General features: G+C 37.2%; 1 protein-coding gene across 1 annotated transcript in view; it reads left to right on the top strand.

The window, feature by feature from the left end:
• The window catches only part of LOC137652295 (uncharacterized), a 133190-nt gene extending 119576 nt beyond the window's left edge, over nt 1-13614 (top strand). The window contains exons 2-5 of the mRNA XM_068385607.1: nt 19-312; nt 6643-6862; nt 7224-7373; nt 11045-13614. Coding sequence (XP_068241708.1) covers nt 19-312; nt 6643-6862; nt 7224-7373; nt 11045-11261 — 881 coding nt within the window. The 3' untranslated portion in view covers nt 11262-13614. The remainder of the gene's footprint in view (nt 1-18; nt 313-6642; nt 6863-7223; nt 7374-11044) is intronic.
• Nucleotides 13615-15699: the final 2085 nt, after the last annotated feature.

Here is a 15699-nt window from a genome sequence, read left to right as displayed (position 1 = left end):
CGCCGTCGACGTTTGCTACGAAGAAACGGAAGTCTCCAGTCCTGCTTCTCGTTGCCCTGTCACTTCTGTCCCGCTTTCCTGTTCCCGCCAGCGGGAAACTTCCTCATTTCACCGACGCCTCCGTGGTGGATGAGAACAACCTAACCGAAGGGGACGCCCACCCATTAGACTACCAAGAAGCATTGAGCCTTTTGCAGCATTTGCAGCAGGAAAATGGTCTCAAGAAAACAGATGACGGGTTACCAGAGGCGCGCTCGGACCAAGATGACCCTCGGTTCATTGGCATCACCGATGGAGGTTTATATAGGGGAGGTAAGGATCATTCGCTTGGTATCTTGCTTCATTTTCTTAACAAATAAAGTCAGTCAAGACACTATCTTTTTCTTGTTCTTTTACTTCTTATCATTTCATATTTCAAATGTATTAGAGATTTTTAGTGACAAGATCATTTCTTAATAAAACGTTGAAGTCTCCTCATCCACAAATAAATGACTGACTGTAATAGGGTGTCAATGTTTACTCAATAAAGAGTCATTGGTCCAATCCCTTGACATGCTGAGGTATTTAAAAGAGATTTTTCCCCTTCCATCTATATTCAGTTCTTTGCAATGAATGGAAATTAAGTTTAACATGCTGAGACGTGACGTAAAAAAGGTGCCTCGACAGACTTGCCGTTGTAGATTTTTCAGACGTCGTGGTGGTGAGGAATCAGCTGAGTGCCTGAGGCTAAACCAAGCTGGCAACACACTCTAAACACTTGGTTCATTAGCCTCTCTCTCTCTCTCTCTCTCTCTCTCTCTCTCTCTCTCTCTCTCTCTCTCTCTCTCTCTCTCTCTCTCTCTCATGATATATCTACAATACAATCCGCTAGTGTAGTTGTGTAAAGATTTATTTCAGTAAGATGTTGCAGTGGAGTTATTTTGACTAGTGGGAGTAATATTTTTTGTATGAAAATAATGCAAGTGAAAAGTACGGTGTTTCGTTGTGTAGAGCTATATTCAGCTTTTGATCCAAAGTAAACGAAGGGCCTTCACCCCATGAAATTTTCTGTGACGGACACATACACACGTACACACACGCACACACATAAATGTATATACTCATATATACACATGCATATATGAGTGTTTTTATACACCCCTAATAAATACCAAAAGATTATTCACTGAAAATATAAGTACTTAGCATACAAATACTAAAATGCAACTAAGCAAAAAATTCGATAATATTACATAGAATAACTTGAACACCATGTTTATCTTTTTATTGAATCGTCAATTCAATCTGTAAATTATTGTGCAATATTGTAGTGATATTATAAATGAGCTTTTAACTAAAAGCTAAAATGAACATTGCTTTCTCTGTCTTAATTATGCTCGTATGTGCACACACACATACACACATACATACATACATGCATATATATATATATATATATATATATATATATATATATATATATATATATATATAGAACAAGTCTTAGCATCATGATATATATAGATGTATGTAGCCTCTTCCGCAACATGCAAATAGAAACGGTAGTGACAATGGAGAGTTTGTGTAGTTCAGCGTTTAACGGTGACTTGCCCTAAGATTTCCGCCTTTGTTCGAAGCATTGCTCTACTTACTGTTCACTTTACGAATGAAACTGTTAAACCTGTTCTTCATATTCAGAATCGTACTCAGTTAGAATTGAACGGTAAAGCATAAAAATGAGGAATTGTGCTCGATAAGTGAAAGAATATACAAATAGATAAAGATTCAGATTCACCCAGTCCATCCAGTAATTTCTATCTAAGGGCTTTCCCCAGATATAATTTTAAAATTCTTTTTAGTTCGTTCTTTTGCCTCATCACAAGGATTAAGTTTCCATTGGTACAATATAAAGATATGAATAAGGTTTTATTTTCATTAATTAATTTATAATTGAAAAGAGCAGCTTATGAGATAGAAAAGTTATTCTAGTTTCAGGAAAATATTCACATCAGAATAAAGATTGAAATCAGACACAGCGTAGTCTCAGATATATTAGTTTTTGTTTTTTCTCATGAATGTAATGAATAGAACCAGCAGACAAACAACAACAATAAAAACAAAAAAACGGACAAGGAAGTGGTAGTAGAGATTCAGGAACTAGAAGAGCGTTGCCAGGACGCGAACGCAATGTTAACGAACATGAAATTTCTGTGACGTATGACGGTGAGATAACAGATTTCAGTCGACCCTACGGAAACCGGAAGTCTTTCAGGTGATAAAAAAGGGAAATGAAAAATTTAATAGTGCAGTAAATAGTCTGTTGAGTTTACCAATAGAAGCTTTATTTTTTCATTAATACGTCGTTAATTGTTCCTTCCTTTTCTTGTGAAGTGTAAAATGAAAAACGAGTCTGAAATAAAAATAAACCTGTAGGAAAAATTTCTTTCTTGACGGACCTTGGGCGAGGGCTGCAGAGACCTTGGCAATTGCATCAGCACCAAATTTATACAATTCTTTAACTTCTCACCAATTCTGTCATTATTTCGCAAGTGTGAGAATGTAGAAATTATCGTATACATACATACATAAATACATACATACACACAAGCAGTGTATATATATATATATATATATATATATATATATATATATATATATATATATATATATATATATATATATATATATATATATATATATATATATATATATATATATGTGTGTGTGTGTGTGTGTGTGTGTGTGTGTATATATAACAAAATGTTTGTTAGGTTTCGAATGCGTACAAAAATTAATCCAGATTTTTCGATTCCTGGCTATAAGACTACGCAGGCAATTCCTCCCAGAAAATCAAATAATGACATACAGGACACACAACCAACATTGAATGTAGGGTGGCAACGATGTCTGAACAAATCATCAGTAAAGCTAAGAAACGTTATCCATAAGTTCTTTCCCAAAATCTGCGTTGTCTGATTAGCTCAACCAACGAGGAAGTGACTAAGCTGTTCTCTCAGCTAGACAAGAGCAAGGAATGTAACACGGCATAACTCATCGTTTGGAGCTATTTTTGCTCCTTTCAATGCCTGTCTGAATATGACGTCGATGTCGGAAAAATTAACTTTTGAATGGAATACGCTGTGTATGCATAAAGAATGCGCTTTTGGAGTCTGCCTTATAAGGAGCTCAGCAGATAACTTCCCCGATGAGGAAGACGATAGAAGGCTCTTCTACTTCCGTCTAGTCCATCTCAATGAAAGAGGTGAATCGTCCTCGGTCAAGTAGGAAATGGGCTCTCTCTCTCTCTCTCTCTCTCTCTCTCTCTCTCTCTCTCTCTCTCTCTCTCTCTCTCTCTCTCTCGTGGGTAATTTGCAGAGTAAAGCCTTCTCGTGGACCCTTCTCTTCTTTAAGAGACTTGAATTGAAGGCCTTTCTCTTTGGTTACGACCAACTTCCTGACATTTCATATACACATGTTCGTTTCATATTCTTTATAAAGTCATTTATAATTCTTATTTCCTAACCAGGGCATCATTCCCCTACTTACTTTGAAAGTGTGTTTTTCTATCACCTTGAGCTATCTAGACAGGCAGTGAATATGTGCCATTGAACATGGAATGTGCTTTCAACGTGACCATCTATCTCTCTTCTCAAAAGAAAACAGGTTTCCTATAACAAGCTTGAATATAAAAAGCAAGTATTCCGTTATGCAGCTAGTTTTGTTCCCAAGCGAACTTTCATTAATGCTTGATTTTCTTCAGTATTTGTGAGGAAAACTACATTTTGTATGATTTTTCTCTAAAAGGAACGAAGATGTACCTTGATCAATATTTTAACAAATGTGCTTATCACGAGTTTCCCTGGCGAATTTAAATAATCAAATTAGCTAGGAGGAGGAGTAGGAAGGTCCTCTTATATAAGAGTATACAAGAATCGTAAGAGAGGTAGAGGGTGGGGGTGAGTGTAGAGGTGAGAAGAGGGGAGGTGGTAAATGATGTCCTTGGATGTTAGTCGCTTTGAGAGAATCAAAAAGAACCTCTTACTTAGGAAACATGTTGTTAGCAGTTCAAGATTTCTATCTATCTATCTATATATCTATCTATCTATTTATCTATCTATATATATATATATATATATATATACATAAATACATATGTGTGTATGCACGTAATATGTGTGTTTAAATTATGAACAAGTGCTTGTATGTATCACATTGACAACCTGACTGTCTGCATTAGTTATGTAGAAATCGATTCGTCACGTAGAAGTGATAATATTTGGTTACTTAAGTCTCTCTCTCTCTCTCTCTCTCTCTCTCTCTCTCTCTCTCTCTCTCTCTGACGTACAGTTAAACAATATTACATTCCCTGAGATATATCTATCTCATACCTTATTAATAGTTCATGTTGATTAAAATTCAAGTAACTCGTTTAACGAGAGTCTCAGAGAGTCTGGTTATCACGAACACGAAGCGCTGAATGATATATGACGTAAAATTTGTTATACATCGAGAAATTTCTTAGTAGGTCTGCAACGGATGTTAGAACAACAACAGTAACAATAACGATGATATCTTTCTGGACGATTTTTTCCCCTTTAAACAATTTATATCCAAATTGTAACAAGGAATTAAAAAAAAAAACAACTGTGCCGAACATTCTCTAAATAAAATGGATGAATATTATGTAATATATGCTCTCGCTACTTCAAATAAGGAGAGGACTGTAATCCTGGAAAATATTGTAACAAATAAATAAGTATTGAACAAAACAGCCAACATATGAAAAAAATGCAGTATTAAACTAGGAGACAAAGCTCAAACTTGCCCAGTTCGCCACAAATGCATGGAAAGAATATCTTAGGAGAGACCGAGCTATACGAGAATCATACGAGAATCACCTTATTGCTTCCACTTCTTAAAGCTGAAACTTTCCTTGAGAGATGATTGTGGGATACTTGTCTCTGACACGGCGACTACCTCTCTTACCTGGTGTCCTTCACTCCCTATCTCAAAGATCCAAGTCACTGATAAAAGAAACTGGAGCGTTCTTAGGAAGCTGTTAGCAAAACTTATCTAGATGTGTACTAACTCTCTCTCTCTCTCTCTCTCTCTCTCTCTCTCTCTCTCTCTCTCTCTCTCTCTCTCTCTCTCTCTCTCTCGTGGAAACTATAAATGAGACGGAGGAAACGTGACTGCCACTCTGAGTAAAAGTAATACTTTTAACCCAGCCTTGTTGGCGCAACCTTACGACAGCCATTCCTCTTCTTCCCTAGAATATTCTCCCTTCTTTTTCTCAATAAAAAACAAAAACCATTAGCTAATCCTTAAGATTGAGGAAACACCATCCAGCATGTTGCCTCTTGAGAGAGAGAGAGAGAGAGAGAGAGAGAGAGAGAGAGAGAGAGAGAGAGAGAGAGAGAGAGAGAGAGAGAGAATTAGGTCGGCGGTTGATGACCGGTTGCTACTTTCACCTGGAGCTACATCCCTTTCTCTCATTTAAAGTATGGATTACAGTAAAGATTGTTTTCTTCATTGCATATGCTGGTCGTATTGAAACTCTCCTGCTATTCTCATTTCTTATGTTTTTATTTTGGCCACTTCAATAAAGAGGTTAGAATGTTAACGTTGAAAGATATGAAAATTAACCAATATAAGGAACAACACAATTTTTAAGATACAAGGAATAGAGGTGTCGAAACTGAACACGTTCACAGGCAGCCTAGATTTATCAAAGGGATCTTCAAGGTTTCGTGCACTTGCCCGAAATGGCTGCATTCGGGTTTTTGTGTCTGGATTTAAAAACAACCACAAATACAGTGGCCTTCGAAGATATGCAGAACAAATTGAAGAATTGGGAGTTATTTGTATCGAGTATCTGACAGCTGTCATTTGGGTCTTTCGTGGGATATTGAGACAATTGCCGTCTGTATATGGAATGGAAACATTCTACGGACAAACTTTTGTTCTTTTTTTTTAGTTCTGTTAAAGGAGGCCCCTTTCCACTGGATTAGAAAGCAACGTTTAATTGGGAAACCTTTATAAACAACATACAAGTTTTTAAATTTGTATTCTATATTGTAAAATTGCGAATTTTGTTTCTCCACTCAAAACTACTAACCTTCAAACAAAGCAGATATGTTAGGGAAAGAAATAAAACCTTGGTTTGACTTCTTATGAGTGCTATGTGACTAAGACATTATATGAATCTTCTAGCGACAATAGAGAATATCCATTAGTCTGTTTTCCTTTTACCACTTTCAGGAAGGCACCTACAAAAACACACATTCATGTATGTATGTTATGCGCAAGCTATTGACTATTACCAGTTCCATCTTTAATGTGCTTAACCGAAGATTGGGTGACGATACAAAACAAGATCAGACTCGAAAGATTATAACAGTTACGAAAAAAAAAAAAAAGATATTCTTCATGTCCCCCTCTTCCATGCATCTATAGACTTTTCTTTTTATTTGTATATACTTTTATTAAATACCTTCCTCTAGCTCGTTAACACCTCCATTTTCATCACCACCATCATCATGTTCATTGTCCATCAAATGACTATAAAAAACTGTGATTTTTCCCCGAAAATTGAACCGAAAAAGAAACCCTGACTGAGAAGATAGTATGAGTTTGACATTTGTTTTACTCTCCTCTTTTCAGACCTTGTAGTCTATCTACCAATTACCATTCTCCTTCCCACGTTTGCCTTTCGATCTCGCTATTCATTGGCTGGAAGGAAGAACTTTGATTGGTCGAGCTTCTTGTTCGGGAGGAACCAAGCCAGGTCACTTGACTATGAAGACATTAGGGGACCTGTTGACCAAGTGTTAACGAACCAAGTTCGCTACGACCCCAATCTGTTCGAATACAAGACTGACCCGTAAGTACTTCACTATTCACTCACTGACTGTTCTAGAGTTCACTCAGATTTCAGTACACTTTGTTCTTTTCTATTGTTCTTCTTATCTCTCCATCACGTGTGACTCTTACCCACGGTCCAAGATGTAAGCGATAACCTAAGAACTTCTCTTCTCCTCTTTCTATTTCACGGTTGGCTTCCAGCCTAGTAAACAGTAGCACCTGTAGGTCGTTAGGTACATCTGAAATCTGACGGATACATTACTCTTATTTGTTGATACATTACTCTTATTTGTTTATCTCATGATAGAATCGTTGAGTATATTGTTCCTCTTAGTCTCTGATGTTTATCTATTAATTTTTCTTTTCTTTGGCTATTTCAGAAATTTCGGTCCATTGCTGTCTCGAATTGACGCCTATTTCCATTACCTGAAGGTGCAAGACGATGACTGTCGAATGCGCGCTATCTGCCAACTCGCCCAAAATCCGCAGAAATATAGTCCGCTCTCCTACCTGATTCTCTCCGCCCTCAAGTAAGTACAACTCTGTCCATATATTTGTGTTACTATTGAAGTGTTTCAGATTTGATACTCTCTCTCTCTCTCTCTCTCTCTCTCTCTCTCTCTCTCTCTCTCTCTCTCTCCTCTCTCTCTCTCTCTCTCTCTGAGTATTTATGTAAGATGCGGTTAAGCTAAATAACTGTGGGGTGAGTGTATTCTTACCGAGTTCAATTCCTTCTGATAATCTATTCCTAAGATATATAGCTTTAAAACACCTAGCAATAGAAAGTTTCATGACGTCACATTACTATTCTTAGGAAGTGAAGAATATGTGAATAAATGTTATTTAGAAATAAAGAAGAAGATATTGGTAAAGTAATAGGAAAATATAGAAAATCCCATAGCTGTCATTTTGAGGGACTCCCTTTCTTCCCCGCTTCCCCGCCCACCCTCAGTCTCCCGAGTCGATCTGATCTCTCGTTCTATTTACGTAAGATCCAGTCAGAGCAGTGTTGCCAATCTTTCGCGCAGACGCAAGTAACTATACTTAGATGAGAGAATAATAATTCTAATATCCGTGGCACACTCTAATAGCTGGTATAATGTTCAATATTATTCAATACAAATATAATAATGACAAAGCATAATTTTGGGTTGTCGATTTTCCATGGTAGTCCTGAGAAAAGCGAATTCTGGCACGTCTGATGTACCAGATAATTTCATTTCATTTTCCAAATGATGACTTACGGTATGGTCTTCTCCAATACTCCAAGCTGTTCTTATAATTAGTTGTTGATTCAAAAAGTAATTTTGCCTTCAGACGTCTAAATTATAAAAATTTCTGAAATGACGAATGTAGACAGAATTGACACTTGCGCCGTGATCACCTTGAACATCCTAACAAGAGGATGTGGACCTCTCTCTCTCTCTCTCTCTCTCTCTCTCTCTCTCTCTCTCTCTCTCTCTCTCTCTCTCTCTCTCTCTCTCTCTCTCTAACATACATTTTTATACAAAGGCATTTATTAGCTTCGTGCAGCATTACAGTTGTTTTTAAGAGGGATAACATGGGTTATGGAAGTTTCCAATGTTGATCTATCTACAATGATTTTATACGCCAAAAAGTTCGGTTGAATTATAGTATTTCTTAGAATATATCTCTCTTTCTCTCTCTTTTGTTATCTCTAACTCTCTCTCAGCATCCTCTATCCAAGATTAAACTGTCATCAGGAAATTAAGCGAAAACGTTTTAAGACTATGATTACTGGAAGTTTTAAGATCGGCTTTAGAATCACGTCCATCCCAACAAATTCGTATCTGGGAGGGTTTTTATTTATTTATTTATTTATTCTATTTCAAACCGGCTTCAATAATCAGAAACGCGTTTTATATTTGCTGTCTGTCTCCTCAGCAATATTTATTAAGGTCCGGTGGTTGTCACCAGCCCGGCCCTTGATTGAGATTCGGCTTATGCTTTTGTTTGTTGCAGAAGGGTAACTAAATTAATCTTATCGAATAAAGTTTCTTAACTTTGTAGGTGAAGGAATATAAAGGGCTCTTCTTCAATTCAGCTGAATAATTGTCATCAAAGATTATGAGATTAAGGAGTTGAGTTTGGCAACGTAAAGTCTAGGGGACGAGGATAAGGAGTAACAACGGGTGGAGGTGGAAGAGATTATGTCAGTGCAAGAGTTGCTATGGCCCAGTCGAGTTGGACTTGAAGCAGACAGGGGACTTTGTCAGACCTGCGAACCTCTTGCTAAGTGGTGTCCAAAGGTCAAATCGGGGGTCATCGTTCTAATGGAGGATAATATTCAAATTGAAGATATAGATGGGCCATAAAATCAAAGGATTGGAAAAGTGGATTGCCATAAAAAAAAAAAATCATATTTGTAGTTCCATATGTATTCAATGTCTCATTTTATAAACGTAGTCTCTATGACTAAAAAATATGTATGCCATATCCCCTTTCCTGTCCATCAAATCTAGAAGAAAAACCTGAGTAATGAAGTTTAGAAAAAGTGGTTGCCCTTTTAATATAAAAAAAAAAAAAAAAAAAAAAAAAAAAAAAAGTGTGAGTTTGTGTGAGTGTATTCGTGTATTAATAGATGAGTGTGGGATTAATTACAATTATCGAAAAATCTTAAGTGATCTTAATAGAGAGAGAGAGAGAGAGAGAGAGAGAGAGAGAGAGAGAGAGAGAGAGAGAGAGAGAGAGATTTTCTGTCATTGTTGTGTATTTGGCCTATATTTATTCTTTGATTTTAAACGGCTCGCTATTTTTTAATTTGTGCAGAGAGAGAGAGAGAGAGAGAGAGAGAGAGAGAGAGAGAGAGAGAGAGAGAGAGAGAGAGTATATCTACATCAATATGTGTCTTCGCACCTAAGGACAGAGCAATAACTGCTATGACAATAGTACTTACGAAGGGACGTTAGTTCTTCATGAAAAATGTATAATTTCCTGTATCAGTAATGTAAGAAGAGAGGCCGCTTAAGGGGATTTTGATTCCCCCCTCACAGGAAGATCCCAACGGCCCCAGAAAGTCGCCGTGCGGGATGCTTGCAAGGACGAATTTTTAAGGCGCAGTGGACCACTAAGGATAGTTACCACGCGGAAGCCTCTCTCGAGAATTTATGACGCTCATATCCGTAACACGGAAAAAATAATATGATAATCTATATTAGAACTATAACCAGAATTAGTTATGTGATCTGAATGAGTTGGTGGAGATTGGTGGAAGTCGCGCATTGTAAAAGATTTTTCGTGAAAGTGGCAACCGAACTTCCAAAGAAAAGCAAAAAAAGTTTTTTTTGATTCTGGCGCCAGCTGGATGGACATAGGCACGGAATACCGCAGACAGACTTGGTGGTGTGTGTTTGGTTAGCTGGCTGAGAGTTATAGATTAGCAAACAAGACGACCTTGCATTTGCAATTTCTAATAATTGCAAATAGTTCAGACCCTAAAGCAATAATGTCATAACTAAAACTCTTGCTGCCTTGCTAAACTTCTGTTTGCTTTTTAGCAAAGTGATGAGATGAAACTTACCAAAGGAAACATAAATGTGATGAAAGAGAAACAATGAAAAGAAACAATAACTCGTTTTCGACATCGACTCGACTAATGTGTTCTGAACGGTATCTTACCGTTACTATTTCACTCCATCTTTCGCCACTCTATAATTTTGAGTCAGATTTCTGGCTAATTGTAGTTCTGATGTATTCTTGTATTCAAGGCAAGGGCAAATTTACTATCTGGGTCCTTCCATCTCTTTAGTAATGGAACCTAGGGTTCAAGTGAGAGGTAATTGTATAAGATAGGAAAGTTTGCTGTCAGGATTTTGACCAATGACAGAAAATTACTGCATGTTGCATAAATACGTCGTGAATTTGCTAAATATTCAATATCTATATAGGTCATAACAGTTGTTCAGTAGATGCTAAGCCAGAGGGATAGTCAATCAATCATTTAGTCTATAAGATGTGTGAGCGTCATTGCACAATACTGTCTGCATGTGACATAATAGATTTATGAATGTACCAAAAGATATTCTAAAAACATTACATTTCTGGACTACTAAGAAGTAAACTATAGATTGATTTTGTCTATATCATTTTATGTGTATGTTTTCTTAAATGTTTTTATTGTTAAAGAATACTGGGCTCTTCTACTTCAAAAACTAACGTTCCATCTTCTTCCCCCTTACAGGAAAAGCGAGTCTTTCCCCCGTCCAACGGTCTACAATGCAGTCGTGTTCCGATTTCTTCGGTATTACTGGGCTGCTGAGAGAGGCGTCTCCGATTACAGCTGCGACCACGCCTATCACCGCTGTCCCGCTGGCCTTGAGGACATCGTCAACATGCGGGTTCTGACCTTCTGGCAAAGTCTCGCTTCTCTGGTGTCCATCAAGTTGAGTGACGAATAATGATGATTTCGTCACAGCTTCTTCCGTGATCATTTTTGTTGAGATTATTCTTCGAGTAAGTGTTAATGAAAAGCCCAACTCGGTGCTCAATGTGCGCGGGATAATCTTCAGAATCCCCCTTCGCTCCCCAGGGCCTGATTTCAATGGATGCTGATAGTTACCAATCGTTGTATTTTTTCCTGATGCAGTTTACCAGTAAATTCATTATGAATGAACCCCTTACATCCCCTCATCAGCTTGAATTAGTGGAATATAACTATGACTGTTAATATATCTTGTATATCAGCCTCGTTCCGTTCTGTTCCTCTTCATAGCTACTATATGCTTGCGGATTTACAGTGGAGAGGTCACTTTTTTAACTACAAATTGCATCCCAGAAAACTCTCATGGAAAGACAAAGTGAACGAGTGCTGTTTAGAGCAAAGAAACCTCACCCAACTGACATCTCCACCAACAGCTTGTTTCTCTCTTGAAACATCGCTACTGACGGGGGTCCTATGAAGAACCTTAGGGGCAATCCCCTACGCCCCCTTTTACCGCAAGTTTCTGCTATTTGTTTTGATGTTTCCAAGCCCTGGCGCCTCGGGCTCTTGCTTGTCTGCTGAGAAGGAAGAGAGATAGAGACCCGGGCGTCGAGCAAAGAGGTGACGGGCCACACAATGTATATGGCTCTGTCCCTTCAAAGATCTCGCCACCTTTCCCCCAAAAGGTGTTCTGAGTGACGTGTTTTACCTGTGATATAGTAGTTTATTTTTTATGATGTGTCTGACCCCGCACCTGCAGGCGGTCTGCGGCACCTGACCCACCGATCTGCCATGCGCTGCTAAAGGCTCCCTCGTGAAGAGTTTATTGTTCGTAGTCGTAGTAATAACCGTGTTTTTCCTACTGACCTACTAAAGACTATGCTGTCGAGCGCTGTGTGTGTGTCTGTGTAATATTTTGGACTTCACTAATGCCAAATGCTCCCTCCATGACACTAACCCCTTCTCCAGATTTCCATTAAGTCTCCATCTTTTTGCTCATTTGTTAGGGGAATGCGTTGCATTAGGTGTGGATAAATGACTCGACTATTTTTCGATGCTTTATCATCCTCTGTCTGGCAAATACAGACAATTTCTAACAAAAATGCTGATAGTCAATTCATGTATTTATACAAATAATAACAACGGCATCATCGGTTTTCCTATCATCATCCATAACAATAAAGAGTCGCCTCTATGCTGCTTACTCTCTCTCTCTCTCTCTCTCTCTCTCTCTCTCTCTCTCTCTCTCTCTCTCTCTCTCTCTCTCTCTCTCTGTACTTGAAATTCAAGTTAATTAAAATCATAAATATCCCATAATTTTGACGATTGCAATTAGAGCCTTGCTATTGACCTAACATGCAAGTAGAATTGACTGAGATAACCCAAGCTGACTAGCCGGAGTGTTGGCACTTATGTACATCGTAGTCGCTAGAATTCACATGTAACTTGCTAGCCACCATTCTGACCAAGACAACACGTTTTAGCGAACTCTAATGACTCCATTAACCATGACCATTTGACATTTAAAAAAAAAAGGACTCATTCAATGACTTTGATGGACCAAATTGTATCATGTTTGACCCAGTATGCTTAACCTTCACAACCTGACATTATTAGGTTTGATCGGCGACATTTGTCACCAGAATATGTATTGGACTTAAAAGGACATTAATTCAAATTGATTGATACCATTTTATTTGTTTTAATTCCGACTAAAGTTTTATATTGTAAAAGCGTAACAGAAATTTCTGTCAATGATTTAAGTGCCATGAGACAGAATTTGTTACTGCTATTATGGTTAGATAGACTGACAACTGATTGACTTCATGGCTGTAGTTTCTCTAAACTGGTTCCTAGAAAAGAAATTCATTGAGGAAATGCATATCATTGGCGAATCTGACGAGGATAGACACAGACTGACCTCGACTTCTAACGAAAACTTTATTGCTAAAAGTAACTTGACAGGATTCCAGCAGTATTTTGCGCGACTTGCCAAAAAACAATGGATTAATCAAAACTGAAAGGGATAAAATTTATGGAGGAGGTATACTTAAAACTTTCAGTACATGTAAACTGAAATTTTGACTTAGACTGAAACAAACTAGACTGATGACGTCAACAGGGAAATACTTTGAAGATAAAGGTTTTGACACAAGACATGATAATGGAAATGAAATTAGAACTACTTATTTGACATGATGTCGAAAACGAACACTGACTGGGAATGTACTTGAAAAAATAAATCTTTTCTAAGTGCACACTTGACTAACTCTCTCTCTCTCTCTCTCTCTCTCTCTCTCTCTCTCTCTCTCTCTCTCTCTCTCTCTCTCTCTCTCTCAATGATAGAGACAATACCTCGCATGACATTGGGAAAATGTGACAAATACAAGAGCATACAAGAAACGACCTTAGATGAAAATGTCAAGAGTTTCTGAATTCCAAGGCATGGCTATGTTCTGTACTGGTGTATGAAAGAACATTACAACAGGCCAACTAATTGATTACATATTTATTGCCTCTATATCATCGACTAAAGTGCCTGACAGACTTGACGACTCTAATGTAGTAAATAGGCTCTTAGCAAAATTGTTTCTTCCTTATTCATGATGATGAACCGTAATTGTTTTAGCTGATGTTACTATTTCATTCGATCCAATTTAAGAATAATCAGCAAATAGCAAATGACTCAGGAAGCTTTTTTATAATCACTATTTTTTCCTTTTTATTCGGGTTTCTTGTTTCATTTATTTTAATCGTTCATAAAGTTTTCAGCCACTCGAGCAACTCATAAATGTTGATACTTATTTTTCACCAGCCTTAAGAACACTTCCACAAGAAGCATCTCAGAGTAAAACTGTCAGACAAAAGATCTGACAGCGAAAGCAATAAACAAGACAGATCCCTTTGCCAACACACCTTATGAAGGAAGACAAATCAATCAATACGCAACCCATCATGTCATGTTCGGCTGAGATGTTCCAAAATACCTGACATATGACAATGTTTGTCTTGATGGAAAGAAATCATACTGCTAGTGTTTTTTGCCTCTTCTACTTGCCCCTAGCCAGTTGCCATTTTGCCCCTCCTGTGGGGAATAAGGAAGACATGCTTTCACGCGTTGGCGCTTGGTGGCAGTGCCGTTTACCGCCTGTCAGGTGGTTTCAGGTCCAGTACAAGCTAAGCATATCTTGGAGGCCAACCATAAAAACAGACGATGTCTTGATAGTTTCCAGCTGTTTCGCTCCGTCTCCTCTCGTCGGATTTCTCCTTTCCCCGAAGCGCTTGGTTCATTCCGGCGAAGGAGATTTCTTTTTATTATTATTATTATTATCATTATTATTATTATTATTATTATTATTATCATTTCGCAGTTATTGATGCAATCTGCCTTTCAGTCAAGCAGTAAAGATATGTTACTGATCGATGAACAGCTGACAGTAGCATCTGAAGTAACTGTGCATTAAACCAACTGTGAGATAGTGTTGTATTTTCTAATTTATTTTCTTTAACAAGTAGCCAAATAATGAAGTTCCTTTGGGTGATCTATGTATCTCTATGAACGTATGTATTTATACACATTTGCTATGACTTGGGGTTTTGAGCTTCTTCTTCTTCTTCTCTTTCTACAGCTCGTAGCGCTCATAAAACCTGCTAAAATAACCAAGTGTAGAGACTATGGGCAGTGTGCATGGAAATATATATGTATGTATATATATTTTGCCCTTCTCCTCCTCCTCCTCCTCTTCCATCTTTCACAACGAGCGTAAATAGTAGGATAGTATAAAGGCTGGAGTGTTTCGTGGTGGTCTCGTCTAGCGACTACGAGTGTGTCAAAGTGCCTGTGTAAATGTATATCAAATATAATTGTTATTTTCAGAGATTATTGATACATGGTATTTTTGTAGCAGATAAAGATCATGTAATATGTTTATTATATGAATAAATAAGATATGAATAAGATCTATAGTTTCAATCGAATCCTCTTTTTTTATGTGTATTTGTTAAGAAACTAGTAATTAGGAATTAGTTCATGAAGGAAAGTGAAGATGCCAAAAAAAAAAAAAAAAAATATATCATTGTTGTCAATTTCATCACCTTATAAGATAAAGTTGATTGAAATATAAAAAAAAAATTCTTGGAAGAATGATATAGGAGAAAACAAAATATACAACTACAGATTTACATTAGATAAACAAATCCAGTTGATCTGTACTGAAAAAAATGGCAAGAAAGCTTTTGATAAGATTCTGAAATGTTTACCTAGATTTGTGTGGATAAAATTAATGAAAGAATAAACCATTCAAACACAGATTTGCGTACAAACACCCATTAACACACACACACACACACACACATATATATATATATATATATATATATATATATATATATATATATATATATATGTATATATA

Source organism: Palaemon carinicauda, chromosome 13, assembly GCF_036898095.1.
Source record: "Palaemon carinicauda isolate YSFRI2023 chromosome 13, ASM3689809v2, whole genome shotgun sequence".
NCBI classification, from domain to species: domain Eukaryota; kingdom Metazoa; phylum Arthropoda; class Malacostraca; order Decapoda; family Palaemonidae; genus Palaemon; species Palaemon carinicauda.
The sequence above is the reverse complement of the archived record's forward strand: the minus strand, read 5'-3'. Positions and strand labels throughout refer to the sequence as shown.